Source organism: Pseudochaenichthys georgianus, chromosome 3, assembly GCF_902827115.2.
Source record: "Pseudochaenichthys georgianus chromosome 3, fPseGeo1.2, whole genome shotgun sequence".
NCBI classification, from domain to species: domain Eukaryota; kingdom Metazoa; phylum Chordata; class Actinopteri; order Perciformes; family Channichthyidae; genus Pseudochaenichthys; species Pseudochaenichthys georgianus.
In genome coordinates this window covers 21557874-21582144 of record NC_047505.1, presented here as the reverse complement: position 1 = coordinate 21582144, position 24271 = coordinate 21557874, and the positions used below count along the sequence as shown (strand labels likewise).

The 24271-nt window shown below is 41.6% G+C and overlaps 1 protein-coding gene across 1 annotated transcript in view; it reads left to right on the top strand.

The window, feature by feature from the left end:
• The window catches only part of kcnq1.1 (potassium voltage-gated channel, KQT-like subfamily, member 1.1), a 62618-nt gene that overhangs the window by 25493 nt on the left and 12854 nt on the right, over positions 1-24271 (top strand). The window contains exons 6-12 of the mRNA XM_034102702.1: positions 1159-1299; positions 2939-3049; positions 3684-3779; positions 3940-4056; positions 8456-8594; positions 13307-13363; positions 14600-14729. Of these exons, the coding sequence (XP_033958593.1) occupies positions 1159-1299; positions 2939-3049; positions 3684-3779; positions 3940-4056; positions 8456-8594; positions 13307-13363; positions 14600-14729 (791 nt within the window). The remainder of the gene's footprint in view (positions 1-1158; positions 1300-2938; positions 3050-3683; positions 3780-3939; positions 4057-8455; positions 8595-13306; positions 13364-14599; positions 14730-24271) is intronic.

Sequence of the window (24271 nt, the reverse complement as noted above, 5' to 3'; positions counted from 1 at the left end):
AGTACGTCCAGGCATGAAACATGTTCTAATTTACATGCTAATTTTAAACAAACCCAGTTCACCAAATAAGGCTCCTGGTGGAATGGAACATATGCTCTTTAAAATATAGTCTAATTATAAAGGCAGTCAACAACAACAAAAGACAGCTCTATAATTCAAGCCTTGGTGGTAGTGTGGGGATAGACTATATTGTGTTCAATAGCTTTTATACTATGAACCAAATAGATTTAGCAGGCATGGAACATTTAAAATTGATCAGACCTGACTGTTATATGTGTGTAGCAATCATTAAATGCAGGCTTTGGCCTTCCCATGAAAATGCCAAAATCAACAATGAATTGATCCTATTAACAAGTGTTAACCGGGTAACCGAATGTAACTTTATTTCAATGTGCAATCGAGCTCTGATGTTTTCAAATGCTTAAAAACATATCACTGAGCCACACCTGTGCACTGTGTAATATGTTACTTTATTTCACCACAATTTACTTTGAGGAAACTCCACATGCACCTGACGATGACATGGACACTTAATAGCAAAATGAATGTGTATTAATCTGTCCGAAAAGTAGTTTTAAAAAGAGATATATTGCAGTATTTATTCCCGTTTGAGCAATTTTTGAAAACAACTATAAAGCCCAGCTGTTTTGGGAATGTTCAGAGCTGTCTGAAAGGATGTTAAGTAGCAGCAAATGGGCTTGGGGCTGAGAGCCACAGAATTGAGAAATAGATTCTCACATTGTTGATTTTAATTTGATTGATTAGGCTACAACACATTTTATTTGGGCAGCCCTGTAGTGCATAATGAGAGCAAATAATGAATCCTTTAGGAAAAAAAAGTAGCCACTGTGCTTAAAGTGTGGATCCACTTTTAGTTTGCCATCAAGGCGACAGGGACTGCAGACTTGTCGGAAAAATATTTCAATCATCATATTTACAACACATTGACATGAATATTCACACCCATATGTCCGATTAAAAGCAAACACTAGTCCCTATAGGCAGAAGTTAAGTGATATAACAGACACATTTTGGACATAATAAGGGTTTGCGAGAAAGTATATATAGATTGACATATATATCATACAATCTCTGTGTTATTTGACATGATCCCTTTGGCTTATTGATTTTGAAATATGTCGTGCGTATGTATTTCAGGAGCTGATCACTACCTTATACATTGGCTTTCTGAGCCTGATCTTCTCCTCGTACTTTGTCTACCTGGCAGAGAAAGATGCAGTCGACAGCAGCGGCTCCATAGAGTTTGGAAACTATGCCGATGCCCTGTGGTGGGGAGTGGTAAGAATATCTGTTTGTGTGTGTTTTGTTCACCTCTGATTTTGTACACATCTGATATATAACGGATATGATACGTTTTGATTGACAGCGTCTTCATTGCAGAATGATGAATTCCTTTATTTATCAAAGGAATAGTTTGACATTTTGGTAAGTACTGATGAGATGAAAACATTGATTCCACTCTCATGTCATAAGATGAATATCAAGCAGTAGCCAGGGGATGGTTAGCTTAGCATAAAGACCAGGAGCTGGGGGAAAAGCTATCAAAGCTCTATCCAAAGGTTAAAAAGAATCTGCCTACAAGCCTCTTTAAAGCTCACTAATTAACACGTTATGTCTTGTTTATTTTGAAGAAAAAAACCGGTGTGAAAACAACAATGGTTATATAAGATTACTATGCCTGACTATCATCATATTTTAAATCCACAGAACTATTATCTTTCTAACATCTAAATTGACCTTGAACATATCTATGTCCACCATAGATATTTTATTTTCTTAGAACAGTTGTTGGTTCTTTCCAATCTTGCCAAGAGTAAGATTGTGCAGGAAACACATATTTGTTTCAAACAGTATTTGGGAAGTGAAAGGTCAAACACAAACTGCTTTATCTGTACTACTGTTGCTGCAGTGGGAGTTTTGTTAAGACCCTTGGGCACATCCAGTGGGCTGCTAATACAAGCAACAAAACAAATAGTGCAGAGAATAGAGGATGGAAATGTATTTTAAGACAATAAGTCACCACCCACTCTGCTTCTTGGAAACTTCAGAGACTCTGATAATAAAAAAGGCCACACAGAGCAGAGTCAAAAACACTTTTCCATATAAATGAAAGTGTACTGTATGCAATATTTACCCATTATATTCCAGGAGTTGTATGAGCTTTGGGTCAACTCTCTCCAACTTGCAGTCATGGGCCCTCTCAGTCCAATAATATGTAAGTGAGAGTCTGAGGGGTAAAAGGTCAGCATTCGTCAGGGAAAGCTCAGGCCTCATGCAATTCAGATAAGACTCACAGTGGATTGATTTTACAACCAATCTGAACGGTTTTTGTTCACAAATCATTTACATGTCAAACATTCTGGCTGCCAACATGACAAAGCATTTTCTCTATAAGGCTGTATTCGTATTGTTTTTAGTTTGTTGCTGTTGAAGCCTTGCTAGATACATGGCTCTTTGGCCATGTTGGTTGGTCAGTCAATCTACTTGGATCCACTTTAATCTTGGCTGAAATAAATGTGTAATGGTTTGGCATGAAATACATATATTCATGGTGCCTACTGACTTTAGTAATCATCTGATTATTTACCTGTGACACATCAGCATTCAAGCATTGTCATTGTCACTATGTTAGCATGCTGAAGTTAGAATTTTCCTCATAGCATCCCCCTGACATTTAGTTTAAAGTCAAGGCTCAAATTCTCATTTTGGGGAAAAAAACTCAAGTCAAACTCAAGATTTGTGGCTGCTCCAAAACTAATTCAAAATGTGACAGATAACTATAGGTGTTGATACTTTTCTTCTACTATCTATAAACCACAATGTTGTGTGTTGGAACATTCTTTACAGCAAATATGTGTTTTAACTTTTTATAGAATGAAAGTACCTGTATGAGTTCCTGTGTTGTTGTTTTTCAAAGGTGACAGTGACTACCATTGGGTACGGAGACAAAGTGCCACAAACCTGGATTGGAAAGACCATTGCATCCTGTTTCTCAGTCTTTGCCATTTCTTTCTTTGCTCTGCCTGCAGTAAGTGAAACGAGAAATTGTTGAACCAGGGTGTCTGCTACTCCGTCAGATTAATCCCTACTGGACTAAACATGTAATTAGTTTAGTATATGTAAATGAAGAAAACACTGTCTGCTAGTTTACATTTGATTACAAATATTTTCAGTTTACTGTTAATTTCTGAGTGAGTGACCCCCTTGCACCACCACTGTATTATATAAATTTAAATAGTTACTGTTCTAACATCTAAAATACCCTTTCGTCAAAAAGCAATTTCTTTGAATGGCAAAGTAGGTTTTGTAGGAAGACAGTGTTAGAAATTAGGTATGCAAAATACCCATCATATTTTTTATAACCAATATATAATATAATGGATATTTTGGGGCTATTACTACATTTCTTTGCACAATATTTTGTCGTGAAATTACAATAAATTATCCTAAGAAGTTGAGAAAATACCTAAATGTCTCACATCATCATCCATTTAAACATATTCAATTATAGTAGAGAAATATTTCAGCGTGAAACAGCCCATTATTCCTTAATTTTTGGTTAAATTGAATTTATTTTGGTCTTTTGAATCCTGCTGCTGCCTGTAAGTGAATCGTTAAAAGGGAATTAATGAGCTGGAACTCTGCTGTGCTTTTCTTCACAGGGAATCTTAGGCTCTGGCTTCGCCCTGAAGGTGCAGCAGAAGCAAAGACAAAAACACTTCAACAGACAGATCCCTGCAGCTGCCTGTCTCATTCAGGTATGTGACCAAATAACACAGAAACAGAACAATACAGCCGGGGAGTGAACCGTCTCTGAGCCCCAGTGATATTATTGAAACAATCCTTTACTATCTTTCTCGCATGGCATGAAATTAGTCGTGTCCAACCAATATATTGCTTTTTTTCATGCCCCTTTAGACATCATGGAGATGTTTTGCAGTGGAGAACTTGGATTCAGCCACATTCAAAATGTTTTTGAAGAAGAGATCCCACATCCCTGCCTCTTCTTTGTCCACCCCCAAGCCCAAGAAATCGGTTTGTAACCATTTTCATAGATTTCATTGCAACTGCTTCTCATGCTCCATTTCCGTCTTAAAGCAAAAATGAATGCAATATGAAGCAACATCCATGCAATACCGTAAAGTGTTAGTAGTGTAGAGGCTGTGTTGGACTTCTGTAATGCCAAATTCAGCTGTAACTAAATGAAATGAATCACAGTCAAAGGAAAGCAACTCCACTAACTGTCCAATGTTAGACAGACTGAAGGGATTATTGTTAACATTGCATTATTTGATGTAAGTGTACCACAATTGTTGTGGGAGTTAGAAGGATTAACAAACTGGTATATAATACTTGAAAGTGAAGTGTCTATACATGACATTCAGAACATTAATATAGCAGCAAAAATATGCTTGTTGCTATCATGGAGTTATGTCTTCTTGAGCAGTGACACTCCTCCTGTGTGTGTTGTACAACATCTGTGTTTTGATGTGTTGAACTTGAAAAATCCAGAGATGAAGTAAACGTTTCAGTTTGCTGAGATGTCGTTATCTTGTTGAATGCAGTGCTATATAATAATTTACAAATGCTGCACATGCGTGAATTTATTACAGAAGGTTTGTTGATTATCATACATCGTCTGTTATTCTGTAGCGTTGAAAAAGCTTAGCAAATCAAATTTAAACCTGTGCTCAGCAAACTTTACGTCTGGATGTTTCAGTGTCACAACACCAACACAAAGACTCAAAACCATGAGCTACTATAAAGCAGCTGAGGGCAGCTAATACGTTAATTATTCATCCTTTGCATCAGACACACAAGCCAAACAAGCACTACACAATTGAGTTTTTTACGCACAGTGACATGTCCGGGGACAGCTGCAGTTTAGGACAGCAAACATCTGTTCACTTCATCCCTTCAGGTGAGCAAGCTATGACTGTAGCCTATACCGTTAGCTGCTAGCACTGTTACTTGCTAACATGTTAGCTGCTAGCTGACGGCTCATCCATTGCCCTGTTGAGACCCCTTAAACTTAGAAGGCTCTGAATGTTGTATTAAAAAAGCTTTAAATGGCAAACACATGGACTCGCTGCTGGACCAGCTACTTAAACAAAGAAGATCGAGAGAAACTCAGAGTAGGCCTTCAACAAAAACAAACGGAGAGTGACTATTCTCTGCTATTATTTCACTATAACTGTGCAAGCTTTTTTGATGACTTTACTGAACTGCTGTCTATAGTGTGTATTGACTTTGACCGTCTAGTCATTGTTGGTGATTTTAACATCCATGTTGACAACCCCCAGGACAGAGGGGCTAAAGAACTGTTTTGTGTTCTTGATAACTATGGACTGACTCAGCATGTGACGGAGCCCACGCACAATAAGGGGCACACTCTGGACTTAATTATCTCAAAGGGTCTGAATATCTCTAAGGTTGTGGTGACTGATGTTGCACTCTCTGGCCATTCCTGTGTGTGTTTTCTTTGAGAGCTCTATTTCTGTTCACAAAAATGTTCAAAAAGAGGTAACCACAAAGCGATATTTAACTGAAAATACTAGGGAAATGTTTACTCATAATTTTTCTTCCACACTTGCCCCTGCTAACATCTCAGTAAATGAGCTAGTAGATCATTTTAATTAAAAAATTAAAAATGTTATAGATGCCATTGCTCCAACTAAGGTAAAGGAAGTGACTGGGAAGAAAATATCTCCATGGAGAAAGGCCATGACCGTGAGAGCAGAAAAAAGAGTGTCAAAAAGCTGAATGTAGGTGGCGAAAAACAAATCTCCAGGTTCACTTTGAAATCTATAAAGAGAGACTTGGCCTTTATAATTTGGAATTGAAAAACGCACGACAATCGTTCTTCTCTGACATCATTACCAAAAACAAAAACAACGCACGTGCCTTGTTTGCTACCGTCGACAGACTAACTAACACCCCAGTGTCAGGAGCCTCTGAATTTCTATCCACCAGGGCGTGCAATGATTGTGCCTCCTTTTTCACTGACAAAATTCAGAAAATCAGACAAGCAGTCAGTGCCTCTGCATCAGGTACAGCAAATGTGTTGTCCCTATGTCCACCTAATATCAATTCAAACACCATGACACAATTCCATCAGATTAATGATAAAAACCAAGAGCACATTATTCAACTTCTGAAATCCTCCTCCTGCTGCCTTGATATTATTCCAACAGGATTTTTCAAAGATGTTTTTCCTTGCATGGCCTTAGATCTACTTCATATAGTAAACAAATCTCTTCACTCAGGTATTTTTCCACAGGCCCTGAAAACTGCAGTGATTAAACCCCTCTTAAAAAAGAATAATCTAGATGCTTCAGTAATTAACAATTACAGGCCCATATCAAACCTGCGATAGGTAAAATCATTGAAAAAGTTGTTTTTCAACAGTTGAGTAATTTCTTGCATTTAAATAGTTGTTTTGATGTGTTCCAGTCAGGCTTTCGTCCAAACCACAGCACTGAGACTGCTCTTGTAAAGGTCTTCAATGACATCCACTTAAACACAGACAGTGGCAGAACTTCAGTGTTACATATTACTCGACCGACTAGAAAACTGGGTGGGACTTTCTGCAACAGTTCTAAATTGGTTTGAATCCTACTTAAAGGACAGAAAAAACTTTGTTTCTATAGGTAAATACACATCTGGGTTGACAAATATGACATGTGAGGTACCTCAAGGCTCCATCTTGGGGCCTCTTCTCTTTAACATCTACATTCTACCACTGGCTCAGATAATGAAAAACAACTAAATAAGTTACCATAGCTATGCGGATGACACACAAATGTACGTAACAATTTCACCAGGAGACTATGCTCCAATTCAAACACTGAGTAAGTGCATTGAACAAATCAATGACTGGATGTGTCAGAACTTTCTCCAATTAAAAAAAGATAAAACTGAGGTAATGGTTTTTGGAGCCAAGGCAGAACGTATAAAAGTTAGCCAGAAATCCAGAAAGCCAGAAATCTAGGTGTAGTCATGGACTCTGACCTGAGTTTCAACAGTCACATTAAAACAGTTACTAAATCAGCCTACTATCACCTAAAGAATATATCTAGGATTAAAAGACTAATGTCACAGCAGGATTTGGAAAAACTTGTCCATGCCTTTATCTTCAGTAGACTCGACTACTGCAATGGTGTCTTCACAGGTCTCACTAAAAAATCTATTAGAAAGCTGCAGCTGATTCAGAACGCCGCTGCTCGAGTCCTCACTAACACTAAGAAAGTGGATCACATCACTCCTGTTCTGAAGTCTTTACATTGGCTTCCTGTGTGTCAAAGAATAGATTTCAAAATACTGCTGCTGGTTTATAAAGCTTTGAATGGTTAGTCCTACTGAAAATACATTTCTAACCTACTGCTAAATTATGAACCATCCAGATCTCTCAGGTCTTCAGGGACTGGTCAGCTTTCTGTCCCCAGAGTCAGAACTAAACATGGAAAAGCAGCGTTCAGTTATTATGCTCCAAATATCTGGAACAAACTCCCAGAAACCTGCAGGTCCGCTACAACTCTTACTACTTTTAAATCCAGGCTGAAGACTTTTCTTTTTGTCGCTGCTTTTAATTGAACTATTCACATCTTAAACTGCACTGTAACTTTTCCATGTATTTTGTCTTTTAATGTTTATTTTATTATCTTTTCTTTTTAATGACTGATTTTAAATGCCATTTTCTTAATGTCTTTCGTTTTTTGTAAAGCACTTTGAATTGCCTTGTGTTGAAAGGTGCTATAAATAAACTTGCCTTGCCTTGCCTTGCCTTGCCTATAGCTTTACATGGACAGTAGTTGTTTGCTTCTGCATTACACTGAATGCTTTTTGTAAAAGATTTCAATAATTATCAATAACTCCATGGTGTGTATGTTGATGTGAAATCTCTGTAGGGAAAAACACAAGAAAGTAGGGCAGAAAAGAAAATAAGGTATGCAACTGCCAGCAGAACGCCAGCTGCCGTTCAATATTAGTATTGATTATTCAATATTACTGCTGGGCCTACTTGGCTATTCGACCATGCCCACACTAATGCATACACTTTAAAATGTTGTTTCTGTGTCAAAAGTGTTCTCTCTAGACTCAGGGTCTCACCTCAAAGTTGTGAAATCACAACAATATGAAATTATTCAAATATAAAGTAGTCAATTTGATTAATGTGCTGCTGCACTTAGACCTCAATCAAATAGTTTATACATGAATTTAACAAAAATAGAAATGTACATCATTGACAACTTATTTTATTGGCTTTTTAACATACAATCTACAGACTACAGATTCACAAGGCTGCATTTTTTGGCCATATCAGTGACAGCCTAATAAGTATGTCTGCATGTTTATCTTTCCATAAAGTGTGAACAGGGTTTTGCTATCCACAGGAAAACTTTCTTGAGCTGAGAATTTTGTATTTCTTGGGCAGGTGAAGATAAGGAGGAAGCTGAAGAGCAGTGACAAGGACAACGGTCCAACTTCTCCCACAATTCCCAGCATCACGTTCGACTCTGTATTCGACAGTGGCAGAGAGCTGAGCTCAGATGTGTACAGCACTGTGGGCACAGGTAAAGATAGGACAAACCGTACATTATTCTCATCTCTGATGCAGTAGGTTGGGTTGCTTTTACCTTTATCAGTGCAAAGACCTTGTATACAACACAACGCATTTGAGAACACACTCTAGATGTTACAGTAAATAGGGCTACATTTTTTTCTTTTAGTCATTTACGTGATTTAATTAAAAATATGCATTATCTCTCGCAATGTCACTCAAGGTGAACACAAGTTTGAAAGGAAAAGCCTGAAGCTGTGCTGGCTACAAACCACACATTCAGTGATGATAGAGTAAAAAGGAAATGTTGGAAGATTAGATCTTCAGTTGTCGCCACAGGAGGTGGAGAGGACAAAGTCCAGGCATTAAAGATGGATGAGCACAATTCAGCAAGAAAATGTGAGGTTGCATTGATGAGCATGAACTCAACTATTGCACTGTTGAACTTTGAAAACTCCACACAGTTTACTGTATACTGCAGGATCAAAAGTGTAGGGCTAAGAGTGATATAAAGAAGCAATTAAAATCATACACTGCATCTCTCTAAAGCTATTTAAGGCAGCCTGCGTGTTCTCTCTCCACACGTCTCCAATCAATACATTTAAAATGTGTTGCAGTTTTTGTTTTTTTAAATTAAAACATTTTTATAGCAAAATCTCAGTTGACTTTAATTTTACAAATGCTTTTGGTGCGGCAGCGGTTCTGCACACGGAGATGTGTGGACTCACAGGCAGAGCAGTTCAAAGCAATCAAGTGTTTACTTGATCAGAGGTTCAAGGCCCAATCCAGCAATCAGTCAGCGAGGGAGAGCTAAACAGGCGATGGAGCAGGCAGGCAGAACAGGGAAGCAGCTGTCTGGAAACAAAAACAAAGGATGGACCACTAAGACTGTGTGATGCAGACTATATGGCACATGACGGGAAGGTTGCTATAAGGGAATAGGGGAGAGTTGTGCCTATATAATGGCTTGGTGATCCCCTGGCTAGTGCCATCATCAGGTATGAACATTTTCATTTGTCTGCACTGACAAAGAGCGCTAAATAAGAGTCCTTTATTTGGATTTTGTTTAATGATTTTTTTTGTTAGATGCCTGAAATAAGTTCTACACTCAACACTATAAGAGATGTTCATGTTTTGTTACAATCATGTTTAATATCTCATCATAGCTTTGAAGTGTCTTAAAAAAGAGTGACTTTGACTTAAGTGCCATTTTCTTAATGTCTTTCGTTTTTTGTAAAGCACTTTGAATTGCCTTGTGTTGAAAGGTGCTATATAAATAAACTTGCCTTGCCTTAAGAGGATGTCAAGGAATTCTTTACTTTAGTCAGACTTTGTAGCCTCATTGTGCTTATACTGTTTTAAACTAGTATGTTCCAATTGTAATTTTTCTAAATTCTCTCAAAAACCCAAAACAAGTTGAACACCTTGTGGTGGTGATATTAGCAGCCTTCAGGGGTGGACTGGGACAAAAAAATCACCCCGGGAATCTCACGCAGCCCAGCCCACATGAACAGGGGGGGGGTGCCACTTCGGTACCGGCCCATTGGGATTCTCAAAAGTGAGCTAGGGAAGCTTTAAACTTGTTGTCTTTGTTTAGAGCAAAACAGTGTGTGAGTGTTTCACCCATCAACACATCTATCAAATATTAATCTGCCCTTGTATATCATCCCAGTCATTTTCTAATATCAACATGCTTTTAGCTCATATTCACTTCATGTTCTAGCGACCATGAGTTTGTTGGATCCTTTATTTTTTCAGAACAGAGAGCAGACTCAAGGTATTTAAGAAGTATCAAATAGAGCAGTGACTAAGAGTGATAGACAGACAGTGTATTACAAATATTTCATTTCATTTCATTTTTATTTGTCCCGTTCATGGTACGCAAAACCAAATGTACAATAATTGCCACAAAACATGACTACCATTGAGCGAAAAGGAGCAGGGAGAAGAATACAATCTTATGTGACCTGCCCCTTTCTAAAAAAAACAAATAAATACAAATAGATGGTCTGCCCTTCATAATAATATTTTTTTTTTTTTTTCACAGCCAAACATAACAGTATCTTAGGATACTAAGAGAAACACACAAAAAAAAATACTTATTTCCCACTTGACGGTTAACGGAAAGAAACAAACCAACACCAAAACATCACATGTATAAGGAAAGGAAAAGTACAACACCCTCATCTGAGTCCTACTGGAGAAGAAGGTGGAAAGCGACGCATGATGATAATAATAACAATAACAATGGCAATGGGACCCGCAAATACAGAGGAGACATCACATCAAATACATCAAAAACATGAAGGACCAGAGTACATAGACTTATTCACATTCTGCTTCATATAGTCCCATCTTTCTTAATTTATACAACTTCTTTAACTGAAAAATACATATACAATTCTTTAGATCCTTGTGTTGAGAATTCCACAATTGTACACCAACTACCGAAATACACATTTGTTTAAGAGTAGTCCTTGCATATGGATGCTTAAAATTTAATTTCCTTCTGTGGTCTTCCTTGTCTTATCCAAAAACAAACAACTGTTGTAAATATGCTGGTAACATTCTGCTTTTTGCCCTGTGCATTACTGATAATGTCTGCAGCTCAGCTATGTCTTTGAGTTTCAAGAGTCCTGACTTAAAAAACAGTCTGTTGGTGTGTTCTCTTGAGTCAGCTTTATGAATTATTCGTACTGTCCTTTTCTGTAATATTGACAATGGCTTTATGTTGCTCATATACGTGTTGCCCCACACTTCTATACAATAAATGAAAAATGGCAAAATGAGTGAACAGTACAACATCCTCAATGCCTTGTAATCTAGCAAATACTTTGCCTTGTTTAGAACAGAAATATTCCTAGACACTTTGGTTTTAACATGTGCTATGTGTGATTTCCATGTCAGGTTTTCATCCAGCGTCACACCTAAGAATCGAAATTCAGAAACCCCGAATATGAATCAGAGCACAAATGATCCTCCGCTTACGACCTTCTGACAGTCTTTCTGAAAGCCTTGGAATAAGAGTTACTGAGCTGTTTTCTTAAAACCTAAACACCTCCCCAGAGCAACAAACACTCGAGAAATTCAAAATCCTCCTTGACATAATTATTCATTTTAACCCTAATGATATCCCTTAATGTGTTCTCGTCATTGTGTTATGCACTTATTTGAAACCATACCTTTTGAAGTCAGTGCTGCATGGAGGGAATTAATGGTCAAAATGAGATACGAGAGAGGATAGTGTGTTGTTTTCAATAGGAGATAAATATGGATACTTTTAGCATGCCTGTAATATGTGAACATCGTATTAGATCACACTCTTTGTTGTGCTTATATAACCTTTTTATTTAACACCAGCTGGTAACCTGAAAAGCTGCCTAGCCAACATGTAGATGTGCAAATGGTTTTGCTTCGCACCCAGACCTGAGAGCAACAGCAGAATTTAATTTGCCCATGTTGTGAAGATGTGCTTGTCTGTTCGCTTCGTGTTCAATGAAAATCAGTGTCTTTTGATTTGAAGCTAAATAGATTCTGCAGGTCGCACTGCACATCTAACATCTACAACATGCTGCTTTTAACTATGAATCATTTAGCTAAATTGCCGCATTGCCATCTGGTGTGTGGTAACACTGGCTGGGTACACAAGTGATCTGCTGCTTGGAGTCAGCTGACATTATTGTCATGCATGGCTTTTAAGAAACACAACCTCTGTCTTTAAAATGCAATCATTTCAGATGGAAATTCAATTGTTACCTTACTGGATATTAAATTCAAGAGAAGTGAACTACTATTTCCACACAGTTATCAATTTATTAGGTACACCTATTTAAAAGAAATGCAGCATAACAGCAGCTGTACAATAAATTAATCAAAGTTATAATGTCAGCTTGTGTTGGATTTGTTGCAGAGAGGTGATGATTCAAAATGAGTTTACACAACTTTTCAATATTTTATGTGACCATTTGACTAGATCAACAGGAAATGGCACTGTTGCATTGACTAATGAGTAACCTGCTATGCTGATCCTTGCAATGGGAACTGTAACTGTAAAAAACTGTAAACAGTGTACAAATGGCTGCTGCTATTTCTATGGTCACAACTGTGCAGGAAACAGTCACAAATGTAGATTCTGTTTGAAGATGTGTGTGGTTCAAGCAGAGGGGGGGGGGGGGGGGGGGGGGATAAGTATGAAAGATCTGTTAAACTTCATCAATCATTTTGGAGGAAGCATTTTTTACATACATTATTTTAAACTGCAAAAATATGATTTGGTCCACCCTATTTATAACAATGAAGGGAACAGAAATGCCTCCCGGTGTATGTGTGTATATATTCTCTAATTATGTGTCTAAATGGTATTCTTTATCTAAATCAACTGCCTATTTCTGTGTCCTTTTCCTCTCTTGATGTTTTGTCTGTAGCTGGTTCTCTAGGACTCCACACTCTGGCAGGATGTGGTGAGCTGCTGTTAGTGTCCACGTCCAGCACATGTCCTCAGTGCCCTTACTGTTCTCACTTGCTCTCCTTTTTTATCTTCTGTTACTCTAAAAGCACCGTTTTTTAGTACATGCTCCTGTTGTTTTATGTTTGAGTAATGATATGAGTGATGAGTAGAACATTGAATGCTTTGCACCATAGCTTGCAACTAATATTTTGTTTGTCCTGTTGTTGTGCTGTGGTAAATATTTTTAATGGTTGTGTTTCCTTTCACGTGTATTTCAGATTGCCAGCAGACCTGGACATCTCTGTCCTCCCTTCAGTTCAGCTCACCACCTCCAGGTAACAACATGATGTTATGATATGATATTCAGGTTGCTTTTTCTCTAAAGTAATAAACAGTCGCATCACATAGGTCATTTGAAGAGTGAACTACAGTTTGATGCGTTTATAAGGGGCCTCATTTTCGGTTCATATTTTTTTTTTCACCTCAACTGTTACGGAAGTAAACAAAGAAGTCCAATGGAGACGCTTCAGGCAGGGGGGGGAGTGTCTGGGAGAGAAACTCCCTCTGAGGGAACCTTGGGATTTTAGCCTTTGCAGAGCATTTACATGCACATACAGTATAACACTACAGGGAAGGGAAAACCTCCAACAACATAATAAGGCCTCTTTATTATGATCTGTGAAATAAGGTATGCCATTTGTTTTGAAAAGAGCTTAATAGTCATCTTACTCAGGGAAACAATTGTACAATTTGTATAATGTAAATATTATCAGGAAAATCAAGTGAAGGGACTTTAAACCATTCAGAAGTCCTGTGTTTCTATTTTCGCACTCCAGGGAGTACCAACATGGTATGTTGTTTTAATAAGACACCTCATTTAAAGTTAATTTATATGAAAAATGTTGTTTTTATTGTGCACTCAAGGGAATATCAATCAAACGAATATAGGTGTATTCAATTTAAAGGTGGGGTAGGTAAGTTTCAGAAACCGGCACTTAAGATATTCATTGCCATCGGGATGTTAAGAGCATTCTATGGAATATAACAAAAAGTGTATCTCGAGCCGGTTTCTGAAACTTACCAACCCCACCTTTAAGAACAGCCTTTGTCTGTTTTTGCAAATGAGCTGTTCTGAACAAAATGTTTCTCACAAGCACCAAATTATTTTGAAATTGCCACATTATACAAGATCACTTTTTGTCCCATCAGAAAATGACAGCTCGGTAATTTTCTTAAACAGAGCAGGCAATCAAACAGACCGGGTCATAATGTTCCCACAATGTATTAACCTTCCATAATGCATCAGGGATTTTAGCCATACTTCAGCTGTGACTTTTAGCTCAGCAAGCACATTCACCATAAAGGCTCAATTACTTCTGTGTTGTTGATAGAAGCAGCAAGAGATTAAAGCAAGCATTTAGATCAATTGAATTAAAGTAAATCACCACACTTCGACCTGACCCGAGTCCCAATCTATAAAACAGCACAACTGAACCAGCATCTGTGAATGTCCTGGATACACATATATATGGATAACTAGTCTAATGTGTGTGTTTGCGTGTGATTGGCAGTGAACAGAAGCCCAGGCCTGCTGGACGTCCACTCTCCCCCCCCCCTGCGGAGGAACTGCAGCTTTGCAGATGACCTGGAGCAGGAGGCGGAGCCGTACAATGAGCTGGTTCCTGTCAGCTCCAGGTCACAGTGAGTTCATCCCCGTTGCATAGATGCCGTGTTTACGAACGTATTTTAAAGATCTCCTAACATGCAATTTTGAGGTATATTCTCAGATATATAAAAAACATGTCTATGATGTGTTTTGCTCAAAATACCAAACAGATCATGCATTTTAGACATCCCTAATATCCCTCTGTTCTCATTCATAACACTCCGTTCGATGTCTCACTATGGGATACGCCTCATCGCGGAGCAAACAGAAGCATCAATCTCATTACGCCAATCCTGATTGGCTGGTGATCTTGACGTCAACGTCAGGGAATCACCCCCTATAAGTAGCTTGCGCCACGACGCATGCGTCATTCAAACACCTCTTCTCGCTTCAGAGCACATCTCTACAGTAGCCGGACAAGCTTAACAGTCCACAGACTGAACCCAAATCCAAAACATTTCGGTCGACGGGCGCTCGCCGGCTACTCCTTCTGCTTCGCAAGAAGACGGTAATACTAACGCCAGTTAGTATTAAAATCGACCTCGCCGTTTATTTCCCCGGAAAGTAAGGTAAGGTTTTGATTTTTCTCAAGCTAGCTACGCACCTGTTGCTAGCTAGCTTCCCCTTACTACCGACACCACAGTAGTGAGGACGCTTTTCTTTTTCTCTCTCACGGAGGAGCAAAGTATATTGACACACCAGTCAATATTCTCTCAACGACGTACCTGTTACGAGCGGGTCCTCTCCACGCCACGAGGCGAACAAGATGGACGCCTCTCCCCCTCACACCAGAGGAGTCAGGGACTCGGAGGCTCGGTCATGCGGCTGCGGGTTGAAGATAGCAGGCACAGACTCACACCAGGTCTGCTCATCCTGCCTCGGGCTAGAACACGCATAGGAGGCTATCGACAACCCCGGCTCGTGCGGGCATTGCCCGTTTCACCCGAAAGAGCCTCCACCGACGGCTAGCACATCAAGCTAGCTTGTTGGAACAGGACTCCCTCATGTCCACTGATTCGCCGTTTGGCAATCAAGACACGGGGGCGTCCGCCGCAGAGACTGAGCCCCTCACTGTGTCGATCTGGGGCTCACTAACAGCGGCAGCTGCGGAACCGGGATCCCACGCCGTGTCAGGCCGGGACCCAGTGGCGGCAAGAGACGCAGGAACGGAGCCCCACGCCTCACCAGGCGGGAGCTCCCGGCGAGACCTCACCATGGTCTCGCCCGCGGAGGATGTCCTGGAATTAGACTACATGGAGGACGAAGAGGACACCTCTGAGTCCCTCCTGTCTGATTCGGATGAGCAAGAAGAAGATTTCTTCCCGTCATCGGCTCAAACGGCAAACCCGGGAGCGATGGCTGCTCTCCCGGGCGATAGCACACCAGCTTCGCCCTGTCTGAGCATGGACCTGCAGGCCGCGTGTCAGCGCACTGCGTCCAGGCTAGACATCCCGTGGCCCGAAATGGCCAAGGAGACCGCCAGGTCCCGTTACGAGGGGAAACATTATCCCCAAGCAACGAGGACAAGGAGGCAACTCCTCCCGGTCTTCCCGGAGATATTGGATGAGGTGTCGGTCTCGTGGAGGGACCGACCCTTTAGCAACAAGGCCCCAATCCAGGGCGCCTCCTCCCTAGACTGTGACGGTATAGAGAGGCTCGGCCTGCTCCGCATACCGCCGATGGAACTGCTGGTGGCAGCCCACCTCCTACCAAGGATGGGCCCGTCACCAAGCAGGAACCCCATGCTGCCAGCAAAGGTGGACCGTTTCCAGTCGACCATGACTGAATGGTCCTACAGAGCCGCAGCGTTGTCCGCCAGGGCTCTGAACGTTTCCTCACTGCTAACCGCATACCAAGCGGAGCTCTGTGAGGATATGTCGAGTAATCCTGGACCGGCCGTTCTGGACGAGTTGGCCGCGGTCACAGACATTTGTCTCCGTGTCCAACGCTACGCCGTCCAGGCCACGGGCAAAACAATGGGGATCATGGTGGTGCAGGAAAGAGCTAGATGGCTCAACCTCACCAACCTCCCAGACCGGGAAAAGGAGGATGTGCTTGACATGCCCATCGTTCCCGAGGGGATTTTCGGCTCCGCTCTTGCCTCCATGCAGAGGAGATGCGAGTCGAAAAAGACGGAGGACGAGGACCTCTGCCTCCCTCGAAGGGCCCAGCCGCTGCCTTCGCAGCGGCAGCCCTTCGTCCAAGCTGCCCCGAACCCTGCTCGGTTAAAAATCCCGAAAACGCAGAGGTCGCAGTCCGCCCCTCGTCCCCAGCCCAGGCAGGGAACGAGGGCGAGCTGGCCTAGAAAATCTCCAGTTCCGGCTACAGCCCAGGCGCAGCCAACCCAGAATTTCGGCCAGCAGTCGAGGAAGAAGAAGCGAGCGGCGTGACAGCCCCTCCTTCTCCCCTCTGTGACAGAGCTGGAAGTCTACGGTTCCCCAGCTCTAAATGTGTTCCCGCCTCCTCGAGAGATGCCTCAACACCATCCTCAAGTCCGCATAAACACATGTCACACACTTATTGATTTTTCTGTCATAAAACATTTTCCACTGACACATCCAGGCTTCGAGCCAAGGGCGCAGCTCGAAAAAATGAAAAGAAAAACAATAAAAACAATAAACAGTCTGTCAACTGTTCCCCTTCTGAGAGCAGCTACGGCCTCTCTCAAAGGGCGGACAATTGACGGGTCTGTGAAGGCACCACCGTCACGCGCATGCGAAGTGCCTGCTGGAGCTGTAAAGGCACCACCGTCACGCGCAGTGCCGGCTGGGGTTGTGAAGGCACCACCGCCACACGCATGCGCTGTGTCGGTGGGGATTGTCGAAATGGGGCACCACAGTGCTCAGACACTGGAGGGCCCCATAACACAACAAATAGAGACTCAGAGGGGAAGAGACATGACATCTCCACTGGCTCTAAGGAGCATGCAGTGGAAGATGCTCACATCATCTGCTTGAGTTTTCAAGACAGTAACACAGGGCTACAGACTCCAATTCGCTGTCACCCCACCTCGCTTCTCGGGCATTCTGCATTCGAGGAGAGTCAGCCCATATTCTGGAGAGAGAGATTCTCTCACTCCTAGAAAAGAGGGCTATATCTATTGTACCCGCCGAGCAGAGTCAGGGCGGCTTCTATTCCAAGTACTTCCTCGTTCCCAAACGGGGAGGTAACGGAATTCGGCCAATACTTGATTTGAGGGCTCTGAACAAATATCGAAAAAGATATAAGTTCAGAATGCTCACTCACACATCTCTGCTGCGGCTCGTGCGACAAGACGACTGGTTTACATCAGTCGACCTGAAAGATGCGTATTTCCATATCCCAGTATATTACCCACACAGGAAATATCTGAGATTAGCATTTCAGGGGATCTGTTATGAATACAGAGTACTCCCCTTCGGTCTGTCTCAGTCCAAGAGTGTTTGTACGGTGTACGGAAGCCGTGATAGCCCCGTTAAGACAACAGGGTATTCGCCTGGCGACCTACCTGGACGACTGGCTGCTTCTCGCACAGTCGGAGCAGGAGGCTGTTACGCAGACAAATGTCCTCGTAAAGCACATGCTCAACCTGGGTTTCATAATAAACACAGAGAAGAGCATGCTGTGCCCCGCGCAGACTATACTCTTCCTGGGTTTACGCCTGAACTCGGTGCCCTTTACAGCCCGCTTGTCAGCGGAAAGAGTGAAAGCTTTCAGAGTTTGTCTCGCTCTTTTCCAGCTGCGCAAACATGTTCTCTTCAGATCATGCCTGCGATTGCTGGGGCTCATGGCGTCAGCCATCCTGGTCGTACGACTGGTACGCTTACACATGAGGGAGTTTCAGCGCTGGGTGGCCGCCCTAAAACTAAACCCCGCGCCATGGCTAGAGGGTTTAGAGAGTGATGGTCACTATGAAATGCGTAATGGCTCTGCGCCACTGGCTACACCCGACTTTTCTAGTACGGGGCGTGCCTATGGGTTCTGTCCTATCGCGGAAGGTGGTCACCACAGACGCATGTCTGACGGACTGGGGGGGTATATATACGAAGGTCGACCTGTGAGAGGTCTCTGGAGAGAGGGAGAGAGCAACGCCACACACTGATCCTGATAGCTCCGCACTGGCCTGCAATGTACTGGCTGGCGGAGATATATCAGCTGCTGTGCGGGCAGCCGTGGCAGCTCCCACTACGCAGGGACATACTGTCTCAGGCGGGGGGGGGGGGGGGGGCGATCTTTCACCCACACCCAGAGCGCTTGGTACTATGGGCCTGGCCCGTGAGTGGTACAATCTGAATACAGTGGGGCTCCCTCAGAAGGTGATAAACACTATTCAGAGTGCAAGAGCTTCCTCCACCAGGTCTCTCTATTACTGTAAGTGGAGGGTGTTTGAGGAGTGGTGCCTTCAAAAAGGACATCTCTTTTCAATGTCCTGTCGGGGTGATTTTATCATTTCTACAGGACTTAATTGATACACAGAGCTTTCTCTACGATCAACGTGTACCTGGCTGCGATTGCTGCATGCCATGTGGGCTTTGAGGGAAAGACGGCTAGCCAACATCCTTTGGTCTGCTGTTTTATGAAAGTGGCTCGCAGGCTCCTCCCTGTTTCCAGGTCACTGGTGCCCTTATGGGACTTGGCAGTGGTTTTAGATGGGCTCACTCGACCTCCATTTGAACCCCTGGAAGAAGCTGACATGAAACACCTGTCACTGAAGACAGTGCTGTTACTGGCCCTGGCATCCGCCAAGCGAGTCAGTGACATTCATGCGCGCTCTGTACATCCTTCATGCAGTCAGTTTGCCCTGGGGCCAACGAGAGTGTTGCTGAAGCCCAACCCTGCCTTTATACCTAAGGTGGTTGGCTCATGTACCCCAATTGACATTGTGGCATTTCCTCCGCCGCTGTGTTCCTTTGAGGAACAGCGGCCGAATTTGCTGTGTCCAGTTCGTGCTTTACGCATCTATATGGACAGGTCAAAAGAGTTTCGTTGTAATGACCAACTCTTTGTATCCTGGGCTAACCCTCAGAAGGGCAAGCCCGTTACCAGGCAACGGCTCTCCCACTAGATTGTGGAAGCGATTGCTCTGGCTTATACGAGTCAGGGTTTGCAAGCACCAACGGGCCTGCGTGCTCATTCTACTCGTGGACTGGCTACATCCTGGGCTTTGTTCAAGGGTGTTTCCATCCAAGACATTTGTGCAGCAGCGAGCTGGTCCTCGCCGCTCACTTTTGTCCGCTTTTACAGGCTAGATGTCTCTGCTCCAAGTGTGGCCCGCGCAGTGCTGGGTCCCGTGTTGAGACAGAGTTCTACCTGTTAAGTTCTGGTTGTTTTTGGTGATTTTCGAGATAAGCATGTCTAGCAATACGGGAGTTTCAATATCCCATAGTGAGACATCGAACAGAGTGTTATGAATGAGAACTATAGGTTACTTACGTAACCCCAGACTCAGAGTAACATGAAGTGAGATGTCTCACCAGACGAACCTTCTTGCTAAGGTGAAACGAGAAGAGGTGCTTATTTTGAGTGACGCTGCGTCGTAGCGCAAGCTACTTAAAGGGTGGGTGGATTCCCTGCCGTTGACGTCAAGATCACCAGCCAATCAGGATTGGCGTAATGAGATTGATGCTTCTGTTTGCATACGCGTTGAAGCGCATCCCATAGTGAGACATCTCACTTCATGTTACTCCGGGAACTGGGATTACGTAAGTAACCTATAGATTTCTCTGCTGTGAAATTATTCTCTATTACTTGTGCATGCCGAGACACTTTGGACAGCGAGAGACTCAACCTGATACGAGCAAATGAGCGTACAGTAACTGTAGTGTAATATAAGTGCATAGTAAGTGAAACAAATGGCACGACAGTTTTGAACTATGGGATTTCCTCTTTTAGACGCTGGGGTAATGATGCAAAGTGGGAATTGCATGCAGCAGCATTCTTGACAAAAATCACTTTGTGCTCTGCTGACTCCAAAATACGTTACCAGCTGTTCACATAGCAAAAGCCACATCACATCCCAATGCTAAATTGAACCTTTATGAGAAATATCTTTTTTCTTATCAATGAAAATGATAACGACCAGTTTCAAAAGCTTGAAAAATATTTGCTTTTGGTAAATAAATGTAAGATGCAGCTTGTATTCTTGATGTTATATTTCTGCAGCTGCCTTGGTATTGACAACACAGTGCAGGATGTATTGGTAAGTTGAAGATGATTGAGGTTTTAAGAGGTTTGAGCTAAACTACAAGACTTGTGTTATAAACAGACAGAAATTGCACCTCTCCTAACAGACATGGTCTTTAAAGTGTAACTAAAGAAGCTGGGATTGAAACAGGTAGGTAGGTGGGAGGCAAAGGTTTTCAGCCTCCTGGAAAAACATTTGTCATGTTTCTCACGTTGTATTGTTTCTTTCTATCTCAGGAAGCTGTTGGACCAATTTCTAGAGAAAACATTCCATTTCCATTTAGGCACCCAGCACGCATTGAGCCGAGGCAAAATACTTTGCCTCAGTTGCAGTTTTAATTGAAAACATTGAAGCACAATTTAGTTGAAACATAAATAATGCAACTTTTTTAACAGGCCTTTCAGTTATAGCTGTTGGAGCTACTCTTAAATCGGTAGAAAGTCCACCAACTTAATCAACAGTCAAAGAATGGCGGATTTAGAGCAATGGGGGGAAAAGATTGGCATTAAAGAATGAGCTCTCTGCTCAAAAAATAGGGAAACCACCAACTTGAGCACAATATAAGCAACCCGGTATCACAGCAAGACGTGAACATGTGACGATTTACCATGCTGGAAGACGTGAAGATGTCACGATTTCGTCCCTTCAAACGTGACAGTTACACGGTATTGTTAACATGGCCCAACCAGTGGAGAAATACCCGGAAATGCCAAACAAATGCTCTACCACAACGGTCGGTTGTTATTGTCAATATTAATATAATAATTATTTATTTTTTAATAGTCACACTCGATTTCGCCGATTTTCTTGTTGCCCCAGCTGGTCGACACCTCTTTTAGCAGAAACAAAGGCTACATTAATGTATTCAATCAATGTTAATCCATGTGTGTGATTGTGGAATTAACGGACGTGACGTTGTGCGATTGCGCTGCCAGGCAACAGCTTTGGTTCATGTTAATTTACAAACTCTTCAACTAGAACCCTAGTTATATTTTAAAACATTTTAGAAGGCCTCACAAAATACTTTAATGTAAATTAAAATGTAAATGTGAAGGAATGTGTGTATAACAAAATACATCCGTCATAAACAATACCGGAAACAGACGTAGGCAAGATCCTCAGCTCGGTGATTGGATATTTTAGCCGCAAAGCACGTTGGGATATGGTGTTTATGCGATGTGAAATCCGAAAACATTTAAAAAACATAAAATTCTACTTTATTCCGAGTGTGCTTGCTTTTCTCTTTGGAAGTCATCACATAACGGCATTGTAATACACGGTTTGGCTGCATTAAATATTACATATCTGCCGTAGTTCTTTATTTATAGAGCCCTGATGAGAAGACTTCTGGACAAACAGGAAGAAATGCCGCCGCAACTGAATATGTGACGTGGATCATAAATATATCAGCAATTAAACAACATCTTCAATTTCTCTTCACAACATACGTCTCCTTGCAGTATCAATACTAATTCGGATGACTTTTATATTTGATCCAATTAGTAGATAGGCTATATTTACAGCATAACGGTGCACAGCTGATAGAAAGGGACATCTAGTGGTTAAAGTACGTTATTTAATTGTATTATTTTTATTATTAGATATTAATAGGAGGATATGCAAAACAGACAAACTAATAAGGCTTTATTTAAACATTAAAGAATACTTTAAGTTAAGGTCTTCTTTTGAATAAGAAAAAAGCTTTGGGGGTAAATATTAAGTAAATATTAAGCCTGACAAAGTACTTATATATTGCTTTCCTGCAATGTTAACTATGTTTAAGCACTTATTTTAACTGATATTATACCTATTTATTAGGGGTGTAACGGTATCCGTATTCGTCCCGTACCGTCACGGTTCGGACGTCACGGTTCGGCACATGCAGTCACACGACTAATACGCCTTTTTTTTACGAGTGGGAAAAAAGTCTGTCCTTCAGGGCAGTATCCACTACACTATTTATAATCCAGGGGGCGGTATTGCGCCTAAAAGCTGTTTGCCAGCCGCCCTTAAACAACAAATGAAGAACAAGAAGAAAACACAACAACAAAACGAACAAAATACAAGAAGAAGAAAAGTTAGTATGGCGATTTCAGATAACACAGAGAAGCTAGAACCCACCTGCTTCTTTTAAATCAGCTGTGTGGGAACATTTTGGGTTCCCTGTGGACTAAATAACGATGGAGTGCGAGTGGTGGATCAGACGAGGACGGTGTGTGGGCGTTGTTCGACAGCGGTGCGGTATGCTAATGGGAACACACGCCAAACATGCTAAATCATATCAGAAGGCATCACCCAGATTTGCCAATCACTGGAGCGCGGGCCCGGCAAAAGACAACAGCAGTTCAACAGCTGATCCCCGCTGATTTTTAAGAAGCCAATAGGCATGAAAGCCGTGAGACCAAAATAAATAACGGAAGCTTTTGGCATATGTTTTTCAACGACTTTGCGCTCTTGAAACACTTTCTTATTATTTATGATGTTATATTTTCAAGACATTCTTTTTAGTTTTACAGCTTGATGACACCTTTTTGTTTGACATCAGCCATTATAGATAATATGGCCATCTGAGTGTGTGTGGTACTGTTTGTGGTTTGTTTTTAACGGTGTAATAAAGTTAATTATTCAAAATGTTAGAGTTCCTTATTTTTAAACTGAAACTTGCACTACTGTTAAAAAATAAATAACAACAAACCTGGAATTATGCATTTGGGACTTTTTTTTGCTTTTTCTTGTTGTACCGAACCCGTACCGAACCGTGACCCCCAAACCGAGGTACGAACCGAACCGTGACTTCTGTGAACCGTTACACCCCTACTATTTATTATACTCTTATAAGATGTATGTAGATACATGTAGTATAAGAAATTTGCAGAATATGACTGTTTAATGGTGGAGGTATACACACATATGGATGGGTGTCCACTGTTGAGGAACCTGCGATCCAAGTTTTTCATTCATTATTCTCTACTAATAGTTAATTAAAGACTGTATAATGGCTATTTTGCACATCCCTTTCAAGATTTCGAGATGTTCTAAGGTTTATTCACATATCATATACACACTACGCTGTAGTTATGCAATGAATGAAAAACTTTGATCGAGGCCCTCGATCGATCAATGTTTAAATGGATCTTAGAAACTTCCTTTCCTAAGATCCATCTAAACATTGCCATAGAGAGGCAAAGTCCCTCCCTTTCCGGGGGAGCTCCATGGGACCTTATTTCCGAAATATTATGTATTGAGGTCAATGGGGAGAGAAAGATTATCTTTCGATTCCGTTTGAATTGTGCCACAAATCACACATATGATGTTTGTCAATTGAAAAGATAATTTTGCAAGTCAAAAAAAAAAAATGTGTCGTAAAACTATGAAGTAACCGCTCAATGAACTACATCTCCCGTCTCGCACCAC